This window comes from Musa acuminata, chromosome BXJ1-8 (genome assembly GCF_036884655.1).
Source record: "Musa acuminata AAA Group cultivar baxijiao chromosome BXJ1-8, Cavendish_Baxijiao_AAA, whole genome shotgun sequence".
In the NCBI taxonomy this organism is placed as follows: Eukaryota; Viridiplantae; Streptophyta; class Magnoliopsida; order Zingiberales; family Musaceae; genus Musa; species Musa acuminata.
The window spans coordinates 3447229-3466451 of record NC_088334.1 but is presented as its reverse complement, the minus strand read 5'-3'; the positions used below and the strand labels follow the sequence as shown (position 1 = coordinate 3466451).

At 40.2% G+C, this 19223-nt stretch overlaps 4 protein-coding genes across 7 annotated transcripts; 2 read left to right on the top strand and 2 right to left on the bottom strand.

Annotated features, from left to right (window-relative positions):
* The first annotated feature begins 115 nt into the window (after positions 1–115).
* Positions 116–4695, top strand: LOC103993835 (pentatricopeptide repeat-containing protein At1g05670, mitochondrial). 4 transcript variants are annotated; one of them, XM_065194831.1, is made up of 4 exons: positions 116–2480; positions 3002–3180; positions 3283–3535; positions 4264–4695. In XM_065194831.1, the coding sequence occupies exon 1, from the start codon at positions 174–176 to the stop codon at positions 2355–2357; it is 2184 nt and encodes a 727-aa protein (XP_065050903.1). In that variant the 5' UTR covers positions 116–173; the 3' UTR covers positions 2358–2480; positions 3002–3180; positions 3283–3535; positions 4264–4695. The 4 variants fall into 4 exon arrangements, with proteins under 4 accessions (XP_065050903.1, XP_065050902.1, XP_065050899.1 ...); XM_065194830.1 differs by adding an exon at positions 3793–3902 and having other exon boundaries at positions 3002–3535; XM_065194827.1 differs by having other exon boundaries at positions 3002–3535.
* Positions 4696–5390: 695 nt separating this feature from the next.
* On the bottom strand, positions 5391–9618 carry LOC135680706 (uncharacterized). The gene is made up of 4 exons (XM_065194832.1): positions 9459–9618; positions 7332–7503; positions 6473–6589; positions 5391–5730 (listed from the first exon to the last, which is right to left on the bottom strand). The coding sequence occupies exons 1-4, from the start codon at positions 9566–9568 to the stop codon at positions 5608–5610; spliced, it is 522 nt and encodes a 173-aa protein (XP_065050904.1). The 5' UTR covers positions 9569–9618; the 3' UTR covers positions 5391–5607.
* A 1857-nt stretch (positions 9619–11475) lies between these two features.
* On the top strand, positions 11476–12558 carry LOC103993839 (RING-H2 finger protein ATL70-like). Its single transcript, XM_065081255.1, has one exon. It carries the CDS (start codon positions 11570–11572, stop codon positions 12092–12094), a length of 525 nt encoding a protein of 174 aa, XP_064937327.1. The 5' UTR covers positions 11476–11569; the 3' UTR covers positions 12095–12558.
* A 154-nt stretch (positions 12559–12712) lies between these two features.
* Positions 12713–17488, bottom strand: LOC103993840 (uncharacterized). Its single transcript, XM_009414038.3, has 4 exons — positions 17034–17488; positions 15752–15901; positions 14814–15500; positions 12713–14209 (listed from the first exon to the last, which is right to left on the bottom strand). The coding sequence occupies exons 1-4, from the start codon at positions 17352–17354 to the stop codon at positions 12986–12988; spliced, it is 2382 nt and encodes a 793-aa protein (XP_009412313.2). The 5' UTR covers positions 17355–17488; the 3' UTR covers positions 12713–12985.
* Between the last annotated feature and the right edge of the window lie 1735 nt (positions 17489–19223).

Below are 19223 nucleotides of genomic sequence, written 5' to 3'. Positions count from 1 at the left end.
GAATGTACAAAATTGATTGCTTCTTCGGCCCAACTGAGCCCAATCTATTTTCTCAGCCCATTTAGTTAGCAGGCCGCTTGCTAACTGGTCTGTTCTGACCTCGCGGGGAGAGAGAGAGAGAGAGTGGAGAGGGAGGGGGGAGTGGGGAGGGGGACGGAAGAGCACACTCTCTCATGTTCCGCCACGCCGCAGCTACGAGGCCAAAAAGCTACTTCTTCCTCGCGCACCGCCGTCAGCTGTCGAGCCAACGCCACGCCTTTCCCGTCGACTTCATCGCCACCGCCATCCGCCCCTTCCCGGATTACTCCCTCAAGAAGCCCGCCATCTATGACGCGGAGCTCGTCCGCAGCATCGTCACCGCCCTCAAGCAGCGCCGCTCCGAGTCCCCAGACGTCATACTCGGCCCCTTCGCCGCCCGATTTCGCTCCGACCACCTCGTCTGGGCCTTCCTCCATCTCCGCTCCGACCCCGTCCTCGTCGGCGCCCTCCTCCACTGGTACCGACCCCGCGGTCGCCCCGTCCCCGCCGAGGCGCTGGCCATCGCCGCCCACGTCGCCGTCGTGTCCGGCGAACCAGCATCTGCGCGCCGGCTGCTCCGCGACGGCCTCGTCTCTCATCGAAATTTCGTCGATCGGGTGATCTACACCTACAAGTACTGGTGCTCCGTCCCCTCCGTTTTCGATTTGCTCTTCGGCGCCATCGTTGACATCAATAGGCTCGACGAAGCCCGCACCCTCTTCCGCCACTTGGTTACTTACGGGATCATCGTCTCTGCTGATGCTTGCAACGCACTGCTTAGTCGCCTGACGCTCGATCATATGCTGAGTACGTTCTCAGACTTCCAAGAACTCGGTCTTCGGTGGAACACCAAATCTTGTAACATCCTTATTGACGGGTTCTGCGGGGCAGGAAAGACTGGAGAAGCCCATAAGATACTTCTTGAGATGGAAGGAACAGTGGGTGCTTCGCCTGACATTATAAGTTATAGCACCCTCATTGATGCGTACTGCCGCTATGGGGAGCTTCTGCAGGCGACTGAGTTGTTCGAAGAAATGGGTGACAAGGGTTTGATGCCGAATGCCTTTACCTTTAACAGTATAATCACCCTCCTCTGTAAGAATGAAAAGGTAGTGGAAGCAGAGAGGGTGTTCATGGAAATGATGTTCCGTGGAGTAGCTCCAGACCATGTCGTATATACTACTCTGATTAATGGATACTGCAAAAGCGGTAAGCTGCCTGCGGTGTATCGGCTTGTTGAAGAAATGAAGAATAGCCAACTAGTTCCCGATACGGTCACTTATACTGCTCTGATATATGGACTCTCTAGGAGTGGAAATATGGTCGAAGCAAATAAATTATTCCGAGAGATGGTTGGTAAAGGTCTGAGTCCTGATGAAGTTACTTACACTGCACTTATTGACGGTTACTGCAAGGAAGGGAAGATGAATGATGCCTTTTATCTCCATAATGAGATGCTTCAGATGGGCCTTGTCCCGAATGTTGTGACATACACTGCATTATCAGATGGACTTTGTAAGCAAGGGGAGGTAGAGACCGCTAATGAGCTTCTGCGTGAGACCTCTGGCAAGGGACTAGAGCTAAATGTATTTACCTACAATTCACTGATAAATGGTCTTTGTAAAATTGGTAATATAGAACAGGCTGTGAAGACCATGGTGGACATGGAGGCAGCAGGACTTTGCCCAGATGTTTACACTTATACTACCATAATGGATGCCTATTGCAAGTCAGGCGAGATGGATCAGGCACATGACCTTCTTAGGGAAATGTTAGACAAAGGTATTCAACCAAGTATTGTGACTTTTAATGTATTGATGAATGGCTTTTGCACTGCTGGGATGTTAGAGGATGGAAGGAGGCTTTTGGAGTGGATGTTGGAGAGGAGTATCGTGCCAAACAGTGCAATTTATAACTCTCTTTTGAGGCACTACTGCATGGAGAAAACTATGAAGACCACAACTAAAATTTACAAGGACATGCGTGCTAGTGGGATAATGCCTGATGAGAATACATACAACATTTTGATCAGGGGGCATTGCAGGGCCAGAAACATGAAGGAAGCTTGTTATTTTCACAGTGAAATGATTGGCAAAGGGTTCAGTCTCAGTCGTGGTTCTTACAATGCACTTATTAAAGGGCTTGTTAGGAAGAAGAGGTTGACAGAGGCAACACAACTATTTGAAGAGATGAGAGCCAAAAATTTGGTTGCTAATAGAGAAATTTGCAATATTTTTATTGATATAAATTACACTGAACAAAATATCGAGATGACACTTGAACTTTGTGATGAAGCAATAGAAAAATGCCTTCCAGAGTCTGATCTTAATAATATTTGATGCATGCATTTGACTACAGGATTGTGGAGATGTGCTGAATATCAAGTGTGGTGCTACGGCACTGGCAGATCTGATTAATGATTTGTAGTGCAAGAATGTTAGAGGTTCGTCGCATCAGGAAAGGTGATGTTTTGTTACAAAATGTACAATTACTACTACCACAAATCACCTTCACAGCACTGCTGGGTTAATCAAGCCTCATGCAGTGTTATTTGGAGTTGAAATTTATATAGTCAGGTTTCATTTTGTTTTTCTTCATGTCCATGATCTCTTCATTCTCTGAACACAGATACCCCAGTTTCTTTAGTTATCATCAGATCAAACATATATTTTGATTTGTATTGAATGGAACAATCATAACATTATTATGTTATTACTGTGTTCTTTATTATGATTGTTGTTACTCTTGATATTCTTAGTCATTTCTACGTTTATGCAGTCCACCAGCAGTAGAATAGCATATAGTTTGTTTTCCTGTCTACAAACTATTTGTTGACACTTGGTTTTAAGACTTTGCATTTTAACCTATTAACTTGTTTATTTTACTCCAATATAATATCTTTCTCACTTTTTAGTTCTTATGCTTCCGGGAAATTTTCTTTTTAAGGCATCACTATTAATACTAAAAAACACTTTCCTTGTAGATATCTGGAGCTTTGATCAACATCTTCGTATCAGAATTGGCTAATGGAATGTTCAAGTTCATTCCAGTGGTCGTGTTCATTTCTGCTCTACCATTGTTAACGAACAAATGGCTTCAAGAATCACAGGATTCATTCTTTCAGTAGAACAATTTTTATCTACTGGGTGCTGATTGATGCAGGTTTAGCATTGAATATCTTACGATTGGACAAAAACTTATCTATTAATCTGTGAATTAGACTGATGTCTGAAATGGATCTTAACAATGAGTAGTTATCTGTAGAACTCACTCAACTCCGATGAACTCTGTATGAGCTATGATTGACTGATTCATGATTTAAAAATCGCTTTGGAAGGAGCAGCCACCATAATCAATTGATCTCAGCTCTTTCAACTTGAAGAAAGGTAGAGAGACTTCCAAATTCCTGAAGTGGACAACTCATCGCAAACCATCTTCTGTTGCAAGTTCTGTTTTTCTAGAAGATGAATGCTGACAGAGTATATATTAAGTTCATCTGACAACAAATAAAATGCCAGTAAGTTGTTCTCTGTCCGGTATATCTTTTACCGGCAATCCTATTAATCTCAGAGCTATTATTTTGCCTTTAAGATGCAACTAGAAATTCTCTGCCATCACTAAGTTGATGAGTATTGTTTTGTTACTTCAAGATACAGTGCCTAGCGCTAGATGCTTGTTGGTACTGGAATTGTCATGCAATATCGTCATGTCAAGTGTTGTTTGATTATCATTTCTAAACCCACAACCAATATAAGGCAGTGTTAAATGATGCAGTTGCCATACTATGCAACTTAGTGTCCATCTGACTTATGCTTGGGATATTATGGCAGCAGCATTTGCGTCATCTGACTTCTTATACAGTGCCCTGTGCCTCTTCTGCCAAGGTTTGTGACCTATTTACGCTTCATAAAAAGCTGATCTAGATGTCATAAAAGAAACACTAAATCCAAGTTGATTGTATTGATGCAAGCAAAGTGAATCACCTGTTAACCCAACATTGTATATTATTTACTCTTTTGCTCTTAAAAAATAACATACATTGTTCTCTGAAAATTTAGGAATAATAATTCAGTATGGTACACACTAAAAACTTTCACTTCAAGTCTGATCATAAAATGAAAGCAACAATTTCCTGACTTTGTTAATAGTGTCATCTTGGAGTCGAGTGTTTAGTGTTATATGTGTTTACTTAATTATTTATTCATGGGATTTTTCTCGGACATAATGATGTGATCCTGCATGCAGGTACTAATTTTGTATTATGTTTTGGTTCAATGGTCAGAGTCGAAGCATGAGTCCTGGATAAGGTGTTTTTGAAACCTATTCAGCGAAACATATGGATATGTTTTCATGATTTTGATCGTTTCAGAAGATGATGTGTGGCCTTCAACACCTGCCATCAGAATCTTATCCATCTGATTGTATCCATCACTGAAGATTGTTTCCCTATTGTTTGTACTATTCATTAAACTAAAACTAATATAAACTGTTTATTTCACAGTTTAAGTTTTGAAGCCGAGGTTTCATATCACCATCGGAGGTAATTTGTTCGTTCTTGCTTGTAATAATACTACTCTAGTTTAAACGTCTCTGAAATCCTCCAGCCTGTAGTAACCTTGGAAATTCCGAGCTAAATTGAATTCTGAACTACAGAATGTCTTACATTTATGAATCCGACAGGCATGAGTAGCTACAGCAATATGAATCCAACCAGCAGCTATGTGGGAGGATGGAATTGGACGCAAAATCCTGTAAGTCATGCTTGTGGCCTGAATACTACTAAAAGCACATTTAATCTAATTGTTGTGTTTCCGTATCTTTCGTTACTTATTCTTAATCTCCAGAACTGGTTTTTTAAGTTTTGGTAATAATACAGCTGCTTAGATTAGCTAACACCACCAAACCATGTGAATGACTAGAAGCATGCCAATTTAAGGTTAAGCCAGTCGAAGAGACATCCTACATGGTAAGCTAGTTGAAGAAGTCATGCTTTTGCTTCTCTAAGAACCCTGCAAATGTTCTCTTCTTTCTTTCTCTGCCTTCTTTTTCTAGAATTGCAATCCTTCCATGCCACATCCTGACATGAAATTGCATCCCTTGCAATAAACATTACTAATCGGTTTTCTGTGTTCCTACGAGATTGCATGATCGTCAGATAGGTTTGATCCTTCAATGAGTAGATGTGTTCTTGAGACGATCACATCTGTCAAAACGATTGTTTGAAGGAACGTTGCTGTCCATGCATTTATTTGTGTGGATGCCAGAATCAGTCTACGTAGATTACCTGGCCCTACCAACAGATAGTTTCATAACTCCACCCACACACCACAAACAATAGTCCAATTAATTGGGACCTACGGTAAGTTCTGTCGTTGAACAGATAGACGTATATATATAAAATGCGGCCTTCCACATTAAAATACACTTTATCGAAGCAAAAGATATCATTGTTTATAAGCAGTCTTAGGTATGCATGTAGCAGCAATATGGGTACCAAAGAATGCAGTAATGGGGCATATATAGCCCGAACTTGGAAGACTTTGTCTGCTGCAATTAAGTAGATCACCGCCATCCAAAGAAGGCCTGACCTCAGTCTGATTGCTTAGTGTTGCTGGAGGCAGAATTACTTGCGTAGTTCCTGAGTCCTGACCTCAGCTCCTCAAGATTTACCCCATCATCCACCAGAATGCTTGTTACCCCCATTTTGGAAACCTGAGATGCTGATAAGAGCTCAGAATATGGGGAAAACAAATCAAAATAGGAGCATGTCCCCTGCTAAATTACACTTTTCCTCCTCTCCTTAACATATATTGCAGAAACTTGAACGACCGTAAGGGTACTTTTGTCAATCAATCGAATTAATTTAACACATTTTCTGATGGTATAGTTATTTTTTATAAAAAAAACACCTCTCTATCTCATCAAGTTGTATTTCGATACCAAAAGATAAATTCTATATGCATATGCAAGGGGCAGGGGAAGGATTATGAGGAAGAGATGAGAAGAATAAATGAGAAATATAACAAGGGAGAAGAAGAACAGCAGGGTGGAGGAAGTGAAGTGAAAAAGAGGATGATATAGTCAGCTGACTATATATCTCATTAGATAATGGAGCTTTACAACAAGGGGTGAAATGCAATTTTTAGAAAATTCAAAGGGCTTATATGTGGTTATAAATAAGGGCAGGTGTAAAACTTCGTTTTGAAAAATGGATAAATGCAAAATGATATTATCTCAAAATTCTACTGGAAATACGAACAAGAAAGGATCACGATACTTTCTCAAAATTTCCTCCAAATTGGTGGGTTTATCTTTTGGACATCACATCACTCCAGTGTGTCCACTACGTTACCGGATCTTTTATGATAAAAGGAACATCAGGTATCCAGTAGTGATTGACTTGAAAAACATAATGAAATAAAGAGAGAATGAAGAAAAGAACAAGAGAAGTTACTGCTTCAATATTCCTGTCTTCGTCATCAAAGAAGAGCATTGATTTGAAAGGTATGCCTGTCCTGCGATGAATTCTCTGTAAGTGCTCGGTCTTATGAGTCCAACTGGAGAATATTTCCTGAGTCATCATAAATCAGTGACATGATGTAACAGGCAAAGACAAGAATCACTGTTTCAAGCATATGGAAACTGCACTTAGTTTTAAGAACCACACTTGTTAGCATTTTGCTTGATACAGAGCTGCAGATACACGTTGATGCATAAGCAAACATACTAGATGTTGAAATTTAAAATCAGGTTTGCTCTAACGTTCAAGATAATGCCAAAATTGCACAGACATCATCTATAGAAAGAATTCTAGAGAGTTGTAGGTCTGTGATGATTCAGGGTACGTACACATAAATTGCAATAGTTTGCAGGCCACGAAGGTACACCTTAGCTCAAAGAATCGACACAAAGATAATTAGCTCTCTTTTAAGAAGGCAATCAATGTATGTGCAACAAAATCACCTGCAGCACTTTTGGGTATGTAGTATAATACAACCAAAACCTAAAAAATAATAAATAAGAGTTTGAAGAAAGAAAGATATCCTACTACCAAAAAATTTAGAAGTCAACAATAACCCAGGAAACAAGTTAACATAAATAGAATGATTTAGTTTTATCTCTAGAACAATGTTTGTATCCTCGAAGAGAAATCTTCACGTAAGCATGCCTTCCAGAACGGAAAAATTCAAAACTTATATGAACTTTGCAATATATAACAAGTGCTTATGAGAGAATGCTTGTCATGTACATCTGTACATAGTCATATGATATGTAGATGTGAATGCATAAAGCAAGTTTTTTAACCAGCATACCTTGGCTACAAACATAGACTGGATACCCAACTTATCAAGAAATGTTTTTGCTATGTCAGAAGTTGGTGATCGAGAAGCAATTGCAACATCTATTCCTTTATCCTTTAGAGCATACAATATGCCCTTAGCATGTGGATAAAGAGATGGCATTTCCCTTTTCGACCTGCATTCACTGGAAAAGAAAGACCAAATATCAAACGCAACACATATGATCATCGATAAAATGGAAATTAAGAAGAAACCAAGCATTTCTACCGTATTGTAACTTTAACATGCACTGCAATGCCTACCTTTTTTTTTTAAATGATTTCGAGCATGATGCTGGATGGCATATCAAAGAACCAAGGACACCAAACGCCTTCCTAATGCACAACTAGCAGCATCCATCATTATCATAGTGTTAAGGACTACCTTTCATCTTCTTAGTACATAACTAGCAGCATCTAATAATAATCATAGTGTTTAAGACTACCTTTCTTGCAACATGGTAGTTCAAATAAAGAGGGTGTGAAAAATCCACTGATCCTAAGATTTCACATTCTGACATAGTTTAGAAAATGTTAGTGGAGTCATTAATATACTATACTGCCTGTGGTCATCTTGCTTCAATGTGAAGCTGAAAAGGAAAATGCATCTTCAAAATCAGCTTATTGACTAAATTATCCGGATTGCATTGATTTTGTTGAATGGATCCTTGCAAATAAACTTGTGAGTCCATCATAAGGTTTATGATGTCTAATTTAACTAAAATATAAAGTTGTCACAAAAATATGAAAATACACTTTGTTACACCAAGAGAAAATGATTATACAAGTTCAAAAAGGAATCAGCTAGTTATCAGTGTGTGTAGACTACAACAAGCACAAAATAGTATGAAAACACCAAAATAAGAGAGTATAAGTAGATTAGAACTGCCATAACAAAAACCAAAGTGACTATATCACAACACAGAGCACAGTTAAAGAGGAACTATGTCCAGACAAAACAGGGGAAGGGTATACTTGCTGGAGAAAGAAGATTGATGTGAATATTCATGAACAAAAAAAAAAGGATGTGAAGGAAAAGGATGGTCAATATGAAGTTTTTCTTGTTGTGAAGAGTGGCTCTAGTGTCTACCAACTCTTTAAGAGCAAATAGAAGACAACTCTCCCGGTACCAAGCTTCTGAAGAAAAAAAGGTCAAAGGAAGAAGATCATTAGATCAAGTCAGAGGTGGAAAAAAGAAATCTACATGCTATTTACCTAACTCCTATTAAAGCTGAAAAAGTCACCTTTTAATGAAGACAAAAGACCTATTACAGAACAGCTAAAGGTTAATAAAACTAATTTTTCATCTTCTGAGGAAACAGAAAAAAAAAAGTACAAAGCCAAACAAATCCCCCGTCAAAAGTGGTATGATACACAATGGAGATACCCCTTTCCCAATGCCAGTAGGGTTAAGAGCAAATGAGGGATCTGGATAAGCCCAATAATCACCAAGTGATCACTAATTTTATAGGTTTCCCAAACAAAAATTGGACCTTTCCTCCCACCACCAGCGTTAGATAACTCTCCTGACCTAATCAATGCTTTTCTAAATCTCTTTTGGAGATGCACACGAGGACTGTAAGTAGTCACCTAGTTTCATCCACTCAGGTATAGAATCAAACTGCATGGCGAAGCCATATCTATATTACAAGACAACAATTTCGGACATCTTGGCTCAATCTAAATTTTCTTTACATGCCCACTAAATTTCATTGACACTCATAATTTTTTTCCTATTTTATGCTTTACTACATCTGTAAACACAATCAAATTTCCGTTGATATGTTCGCATTTCAAATGTCATTCTTATTTGAATGAACCTTCACAGTTACCGTTTTCCCCTTTCTACCTTCGTGTTTGCACAACATATGCCATAGAAATCAGAAAAATACAATTGAAAGTTCGAGCTTTGTTTGCAACGAATCATCAAAACTATCCAATCCAAATCTCCTACACACTTGTCAAGATGATTTCCATGACCACCGGAGTAATCTGTTTCAAGCATCTTAGGCCGGAGACGTGCAAGAGGGAGCAAGCAAAACCCTAACCCTAGGAAATCCGTGAAAACGACGAGATCTTGATTGGGGATCAGAATGCTCACCAGTAGAAAGGCCAGAGGGTGTAATCGAGATCGAAGACGACCAATTTGGGAAGCACTGGGAAGAGTCCCAGCATCCGGAGAGCCTCCTCCTTCACCCTGTCGTCCCCCATTCCGAACCCCGCACCTGGGAAGATGGGAGTCGCACCGTGTTCTCGATGTCTTCTTATCGGTCGAAGCCACGACGCTTGTCATCACGGATTCAAGTCTGGCGTCCCCAACATTTAGACCCTAGTTTCTTTTGCTCTGCTGTGGGTCCGCCTTGTCCGTGGACCCCACATCTTCTCCCACAGTGAAGAGAACGAACGTGTCACCGGAGTTTGGTACGTGTCATCGACATCCTCCGCTGATGCGTCACTAGACCGTGCTACTTCTCGCTAGTACGCGTCGCTTTCTTATGGGTCCCACATACGGCCCACGGACGCCACTGACCTTCGAGGCAGGTACATCGGCGGTGGGTGGGTAACGGAGGTCTACTTCTCGTTTGGATGCTCGACGCGTGGACCTCCTTACTCGTGCTGATTGATTCTCACAGGTGAGAATTCACCACGCCTCCTGTGGAGCCCATCCTTCTGACCAATGGTACGACGAGTTTTACTGTAGGTGCCAGAGTGAAGTGCTGCAAACCATGCCTCTTCGCAGACATAAATTTCTGATGGGGGAATTACTGAAAAAAGATTTTACTTTTCTATTTTTTTTTAAAAAGTGATCCTATTTTAAAATTTTTGAAACAGTGATATTTTTTTTTTTCAAAATAACTATTCTATCATTCTATCGATCACCTGCTCGGCCTCGCTTCTACTTAGCTCAGCTCGATCTTATTGTCATCTTCGTCAAAAAAACCAATAACCTATGACGATACTACTTATCCAAAATCGCTAAAGAGCAACCCACATATGACGGATATGGGCTACTAGTCCTTGCACAAGGTTGCATTTGAGTAGCTAACTTTCGTGCCACGAGCAATGGGTTTGATGAAATGAGGGGTAAAATGATCATTTCATTATGTTGCTATCAAACTTTTCAAAATGGAAATGTGAATTTTTTGAAAATAATATGAGTATTTTTTAGATATTCGCCCAATCATAAATATCATATATAAACCAAAAGATAGTTGTAATAGGACTGTCTTATATGATCTTTGTTGATAATTGTAATGAAATTGAATTCGTTAACCGTAAGATATTGTTATGCATATTAATAAAAGAATATTTTGGTATCACCCCCGTAACAATAATCGACAACCACCTTAGAATCAACATAGCATCTTAAAGATGATATGGTGCACGCGTGCGATATAACCTCAATGCAATGCAGCAAACTCGAAAGCGACATACAATTGTAATCATGCTGCTCGAAATTATACAAAAGCATCCCCACATGATGCGGAATCAGAAGAGTCAGCTCGTGCCATCCAAAGCAGACGAACCAATTGCCTAAAGTATCAACGATCATTAACAATTTATGTATAATTGACTCTTGAGAAGAGATATAAACATCGATCTTCTATCCAATGCCAAGAGGAAAGTATGCAGTAGCCTCTCCATTCTCTTATTCACATAGCTCATACTATTGTCTTCCTCCTCTTCTACTTTTCACTAACTTAAGCATTAGAGAGGTCGAGCCAGAAAATCTCCGACGTAGACCTATTGTGCCAGACTACCAACGACTAAAAGATGACCAAACTACTTGGAGACGACCTTATGTCTTAAGGATCACCTGTCCCCTAAGATCCCTATTCCTCTACCCGACCTCTTTAAATTTGTAACGATATCACCTAAATTGCTATTCGAGAGACTTCAGAATCCGTTCATCCTTACATTTCTGCATGCATAGTCTTAGCTTACAAATGGATTTGGTATTTCGAAGTCAACTCGAAGGGATGAGAAACATGTGATAGCAAAGATGAAAGAGTCACAAGAATTAAAGAAGGACCGTTGACCTCAAAGGCTTTGCATGCATCTGCATCACTCGCTCTCTCATAATACTTTAATTCCGTCGTGTTATCGTTGACATTGCGAGATCAAATACCAAGCGATTAAAGATAACTCCGTGAGCTGAGGCCGATCGGATCGAAAGGCAAGCGAGTCTTCCCTTCCCTTCCACAGGACTTGATGAGCAGCAACAGCAATGGCACCAGCTTCGAGCCTTACAATGGCAGACCACCGGAGCGCATGAGCGGGCTCACCTATGGCCTCGGCATATCCGCCGGCATCCTTCTCCTCATAACCACCATAACATTCATGTCCTACTTCTGCACACGGACCACGACCACCGCTGCCGCCACCGCGGCGCGGCCCCGTCGGCCGCCCGACGACGTGGTGGGGCCGGACATGGACGTGGAGGCAGGCCTCGACGAGGCCACGCTGATGAGCTACCCGAAGATCCTCTACTCGCAGGCCAAGCTCGAGGAGCGGAGCACGACGGCGACTTGCTGTTCCATATGCCTCGCCGACTACAAGGACACGGACGTGCTGCGGCTGTTGCCGGAGTGCGGCCACCTCTTCCATCTCGACTGCGTGGATCCATGGCTGAGGTCGCGCCCGACGTGCCCCGTCTGCCGCTCCTCGCCGATTCCCAGTCCCTTGTCGACTCCTCTCGCGGAAGTCGTGCCACTGGCACTAGCACGCCAGCCATAGCCGATGTCTCAAGAACACTACTCGTTGACGTAGGAATCTTCTCCATGTAATATTCATCTGTGTGCAGATCTCGGCAATGGGTCTATGCCTTTGTGAACAATGCTGGCGTTGACTTTGATCGTAGCAGGTAAAGCAACAAAGACGAGATCAAACAAGGCATCCCCAAAGTGATGATCGGAGGAGCTGCTGTTGAATCAACCCGAAGTGAAGCTTTACAGGAAGTGAGCCTCACCTTATCATCTTCATCATAGTTCTACCTGTCAACTGTTACAGGGATGTGTAAGCTGAGAGAATTGTTCTTGTCGATCTAGTGATTGCTATCGAAGTGGGTGTATTGGAGTCATCGGCATCAGCATTTGAATGTGTGGTTTGCAAGTTAGTGGCAGTCAGGAGAATGCAGAGGCCCTCTGTTGGCTCTCCAAGAACAGCATTCATTATCCATGTCTTCAATAGAACAAGCAGAATAGCAGCAAATATTTGACTAGTTTTTCTGATAGTTTGATGCTGATAATTATTTATTTATATGAAAACACAATTTGGAGACAATTTCTGACCAAACACAACTTTAATCTAAACTAATTTGAACTGAATTCCTCCAAAATAAACACAACCTAAATATGATCCAAACATCTCATAAAATTCTTTAAGAAAGTATCATCTTGCATTTACAATATGAACAGTGAGCTTTCTTGCATGTACAATAACCCCGGAAACAAAATCCGGCGAGTTTAGAAGCATTACATACAGTTGGAAATACTATAAAGCTCTCTCAATAGCTGAGCAAAGTGACTCTACCCACCCAAATATCAACATTTGAACAGCAAGTTAACAGAGAGTTTTGAAAGCGAAAAAGGAAAAAAAATCCTTGCGTAAACGGCAAGGAATCGAGATCTAAACGACCTCAACTTCTAAATTTACAGACGGTGTTAGGAAAAATGCTGCTGCCGGCTCTACTGGCCATGAGAACTCTGCAGCTGACTCTACTGGCCATGAGATATCAGGAGTTACCTCTCTTGTCCATGAAGGCTCAAGATCTGATTCTGTTGGAGAGGAAAATTCAGAATCCCATTCTGCTGAGTACAAAAACGTGACAGTTGATTCTGATGCTGGTCGGAGTTCTGCCGATATCTCTTCGAGTTTCTCAGTGTAATGAAATTCTATCTGAAGACGGTTATGAATTAGTGTAGAAGTTGTCAGTCCTTTCCTTAGATCAATTTGGAGTTCCCTGATTGGAATAGCAGCCAGGAAGCTCTTGATGTACTCCTTGCAGGACTCCTTTCCTTGGCATATAAGCTCATCCTCCAAATTGGGGTTCGTAACCACTAGCTCCCCAGAAAATTCCTCCTTTATTCCATTGTTCTGCTGAATCTGAGTTTCAGAATCCCGTGCCGTGCTGCTGCCAGGTTTGTTTTCATTTTTATGTCTGTGAATCGTTGTGGTGTCATCAAACTTGAGAATGTAAGCTTGGTTGCACCCTTCATGAAGTCTCTCCCCTAGTGTGTCTATAATATAGTAAGCATCACGCTCGACTTTTAGAATGAAAAAGTGATCATTCCAGCTGACAATGTAAAGATGAGGAAAACCATCAGAAGAACCGCCTGATCCAGCTCGCTTGATTTCGTCCCATATGTTGTCAAAGGACATTGCCCCGTCTAGGAACTTGAAGCTTTCACTGTCCTCAGTTCCTTCAGGACAAAAGAAGCCCACAAAAGAGTTTGCAGGGACAATAGAAAGTGGTCGAACTTTTGCCTCAAGGACTGTTTCAAGGTCAAAGTGCTTGTCAGGAAAACGTTCCCTGTATGTCTGGTTCTTGCAAAGGGTCCTCCAGTCTAAAGAACCTTCTCGTATGAGGTGGTCAAATTGCGACTTGATGGGCATCATATGGGGATTGGCCTGAAACCAGTCAGCGATAACAGCAACAAGCACAGCGCAAGCACTTTCACCAGATGCTTGCTCACTCCTCTGATCAATTGATGCAAGGAAAGCTTGGGTACAGAGCTTGAAGGAACCGTCACGGCTTACTACCTCCTTCAGTTCCCAGCTTCCTATCGTAAAACTATCATCACCAAAGTCATGTGCTGGTAACCAATTTGCCATTGAAGTGTCATAATGATTCTGTAATGGCATGTCAGAGAGTTTCAAACACTCATGATGACGAAAACGGCCGCTTACAGGAAAAGCAAATCACGCATGCATGGATGCTCAAACACATTAAAAACAATCTGAGTCATGAATGAACAAATCATCTTTAGGTTTCAAAACCAAATAGGATGACACACTTCTAAACTTAAAGGAGAACAGGTATCGATCGATTGTATAGGCAACACAAAAGAATATCGAAGAAACATAAACAACTGGGGAAAAAATTGCATCAATTTTCTAAAGTTTAATGTATGCCTCCTCATCATGAATTAAATAAAATATCTTTAGGTTTTAAAACCAAATTGGATGACACTCTTAAATTTAAAGGAGGTACGGATCAATTGTATAAGCAACACAAAAAAATGAAGAAGAGAAAATACAAGCAGGAAAAAGTTTTGAATGATTTTTCCGATGTTCAATGTATACCTCCTAATCATGTTAGCACATTGGTTCAATCACTCAAAACACCTAAAAATGAACTCATAAATCATCTTTCATGTAAACTTTAGGTAATATTAACTATTATATGAAGTATAAGAGCTACTACAGCAAAAAAAATTAAATAATGATAACATACCACCACACAGGTTGATCCTTCTAAAGAGGTAAGCCGACGACGATAAAAATCAATGTCATCCCCACCTTCTTCTCCATATGATTTCTTTAGCAGAGGCTCCCCCTTAAACTTTGGAGATCTCAAGTTAAGCCTACTCTTTTTCCAAGAAAGGATACTTCTCCTTAAAATGTAAGGAACAGGCTGCTCAGATAAAGATGCTGTTGCCTCCTCAACATGTGAATAACTGACATCTGATTTTTCTTGACCGTAGTGAATCAAATTCTCGTAGTCCTTATTTATCAACATGTCGGAGTAAAATGATCCCTCGATGTAGTGTGTAGATGCCAAGGTTCCATAACTAAAAGATTTTCTTTCACTGGAATCATCCTTGCTTCCTCCTAAATCTTCGTGACTATCTTCAAGTGAGTCCGCGCCACATGGGTATGCATCTTCTGCATCATTGTTCCTAGGAGAGCACTTCTCTTCACTGTCATAATTATCTTTGCATCCCATTTTTGCTTTTCGACGTAATATTAAAGCTTTAAGTATATTAATTTTTCTCAATCCATCTTTACGAGCAGAAGGCTCATCGGTCTCGGAAGGGAAAGCACTGGAGGAGGGAGGTGACGAGGGAACTGGAACTATAGAACTCTGCACTACCTCTATTGATTCTCGTACGGTTCTCAATTCCGACAAGCTAAGTGCTAACTGTGACAGAAAGCAATCACAATGTCAGCGTATATGATTCCCAGTGTTGAGAAGGGTAAAGCCTTAGGTAGAATGGCAAAGGATACAAATCCGTGTGCCAAATAGCAATAGTTAAAAAAGTTACTAGATAAAAAGATACATATATGAATCTTAGATCGTCTTAATTAACATATGGCTTTATTCGAGCACTTGATTTATTTTAATATTTAGAATGCTGAAAACCAAGGTAAAATCAACAAAGACTAACATACATATAATACTGGATGGGACTCAGTAGTGACACCCGGAGGCAACAGCGTAACATTGATCTCCATCTCTTTTTCTTCGGCAGCTGAAGCAAATTCTGCCAGGTTCAAAGAAGCTGTTCCGATCACAGAGCACTTGTTCCTGGGACCTTTACCCTGAATATTCAAAATTAAAAATATATATGAGCTATCCATAATTGACATTATGTTTTCAGCTTAATCCTTATAGTTGAATTCTCATGGGGAAAGTAGACTTTCTTTAGAGCAAACACTCGTGGAAGAGAGAAATTAGAAAACTGAAAGGAAGAGTGTTCTACACAGATGGAATAGAACAATGAGAACTGACATAGAATTTGGAATTAAACTTTCTATGCTGCATAAACTTGTAGACAGACAGAAATGAAAGGACATATTGTCAATAAAAGTCGACAACGAAGAGTCAACAACAATATTTTAAGCCAAATAAATTGTTTGGTGCCATGTTCCCTCACATATCCAACAATATTATAAAAAAAATGGCTAGAAATAAAGGCTTCATATATGTTTATATACATATCAACAATTCATGTTTATACTATTAGATTAGAGTTAGGATGTTCTCACTTAATATCCTTTTGTGCAGCATAACTGGCACAACCTGGCCTAATGGAACTTAAACTCAAATCAAAAGTAGTATTCACATCAGTCTCTTATAAATCGTCTGAGTCTTCTCCAACTTTTGATGTGAGACTAAATCGGAGTGCTTCTTAGTACCAAATCGCTCTGTGCAGGATTATAGGACAAATTTGCACCATACCTAAGGCAACAGACTTAGAAGTTCCATGAACATGAAAAAAGAAGTTGTATTACGACCTAAAGAAGGTTTAATCAACTAGGCAAATTTTTTCTCAGAGTTCTTAATTACTCTAACTATTGTACAAATCTAATAAATTTTCTTGAGAGATTTCTCAAAATCAACCACTTCAACCCAAAAAAATCAACAAGATTGCGGTTTTGACATGGAAATTAATGGATTCATTATTAGCAAAGTACCAACAAAACATGTCCAGGCAAAAGTTTACCCACAATCTAATACCAAGATTGATCAAAATAGATTCTTATAAGCGCGATCAAAACCCTAACTCGGAAAACAAAAGGAATCACCAAATTGCACTAAGTTTAGTATTGACGGGCATAGGAAGCAAAACCATCTGCCTCAACCATAGCAAATTTTCGGGAAGAATCGCAAGCAAGTAACACAAAAGAAAGCTAAAAGAAAGAGAAAGAAACAAGGATTCGGACTCAATACCGTAAAGACAGAGAAGGCGATCTCCCATGGAAGGAAGGCGCCTTTCTCCTTGTGAGCGGTGAGAGTGGCAGCAGTGAGGAACTCCTCGTCCCACTCCACGACGCCCCCTTCCCTCACCTCCTCCTCCCTCGTCCAGTTCCGCCTCACCCGTCCACGCCGCAGCGAGCTGAGCGCCGTCTTCGGCCCCTTCCACCTCACCTCCGCCGCCGCCCTGGCTCCCGTGGCCGCCCCAGCCACCGGCACCCCCTCGATCCTGCGCACAACCACCCGCACCTCGTACTTCTTGGACTGCAGCGGCGGCCACGGCCGCCACCTCATCATCCTCGCCACCGTCTCCGCTCGCCGGACGACCTACAGCCAAAGGGCGTATACGGAGATCGATCCTCCCCGGCCGAAGCCGCGTGCCATGGCTTCGTCTTTATAGGAAGGACTTTGCCTCCGATGCCAAGACTCCGGCACAGGAGCAACTAATATTCCGTATGTAAGTTCACCCTTTCACCCTCATTCTTATCAGAAATGCCCATATAAACCAATAAAAATCCGAGAAAAAACAATAAGTATATGGGTATTTTAGGTATAATGGCTTCACTCAATATATTATTTAGTAAATAACACATCATAATACTTTATCCAACCAAGCATTAACGACCTGCTCCCAATTAAATTGTCGATGACACACACACACACACACACAATAAAGAAATATTATTATGATTCCAAATCATGCAGGCATGTCATCTAATTTATGAGCACAGACTCTCATAAATTAGAGAGAACGAAGAAGTCAGTCCACCCCCCAAAAGTCTTCCTCGAGCGAACACCATAGTAATGACCTCTCTCTCTCTCTCTCTCTAAAACATAGTGTGCATGTTTTCATGGTTTCACATGCAGAGACAGTGGCTCATGGATGTTGATGTTACGCTCTGTGCAAGTCTTCGTCTCTTTCGTCTCCTATGTGGGACCTGAAGTGCTCCATCTCGCGTTAATGGAATCCCGTCTCGTCTTTGAAGCTCTACAGTGGCGTTATCATCTCCTTTCTTCTTCAGCAGGAATGGCAGACTGATCAACTCTTAGCTGCAGCACCGAGTCAGCAGAGCTTTAAAAGGTGATGTTGATGATGTTCATATCCTTTTATCGTTGTTAATATCATTATTATTATTATCGTTTTGATGTCATAATATATTTATTTTTTTAAAAAATAATTTATCAAAAACATATTTAAGATGATATGAGTCTATTGAAAGAAGATCGGATAAAAAATATGATAATAATTATTTTAATAGAATGAAAGGATGTCATATTATTTTTAGAATAGTATGACTTATCTTTTTCGAAACATTTGGTACGATTCAAGTAGATTGGACCGTAGGGAGAATGTAAATGAAATATATATATATATAAATTTTTTTTGTCGCAGATAAATGAAGCTTTTGGAGTGAGTAGCTCAAGAAACATATCAGAAATGGTCCACATGAATGTTATCCTAGTGTGTGTAAGATGGCCCTGCATATTAAATTTAATTAGTCTGTTTATTATCTTTCAGAAACTATTCTAAATATTAAGTGGATAATGGGCACCGTCCAATTCAAGCATTTTATTTGTCCTTGGTATCTGTTGTAAAAAGATATATTGTTGATATCCTTTTTAGTCTGACGTGAGCTTGGATTACGTAGAATCAATTCGATACGAAAAATGTCTCTTCCCGAGATAGAAATACTATGCTCTTGAGGCATTAATTGTATAAATATTGAAGTCCAACGAGGTTTTCCAAATCGATTCCTCTAATACTCAAGTGAGTCCTGAGATTAATTTTTATGATGTATATATTCTCGTTGATATCCTTGTTAGCATTAATTCATATATGTAGAGTCGTTTGAGACAGAAAGCATCTCCTCCCGAGATCAAAATATTATGTTCCTGAGGTGAAAAGACTATGCTCCTATAGTGTTGTTACCTATATAAAAACTGAAGTTTTGGAGTTTGACCTAGGGGAAGAAAGTTTGTAATATACTTTTTTTTCATAAAGAAAGAGAATAGAATTTAGAATTGTCATTTTGACACAAAGGAAGAGAATGGGAGTTTAAAATTGTTTTCCTTATAGAGAGAGAAAAAAGTTTGTGATTATTTTATGTCATAATGAATGAGAAGAAAATTTGTATTTCTCTGCTTTAAATCTTTGTACATGTAAAT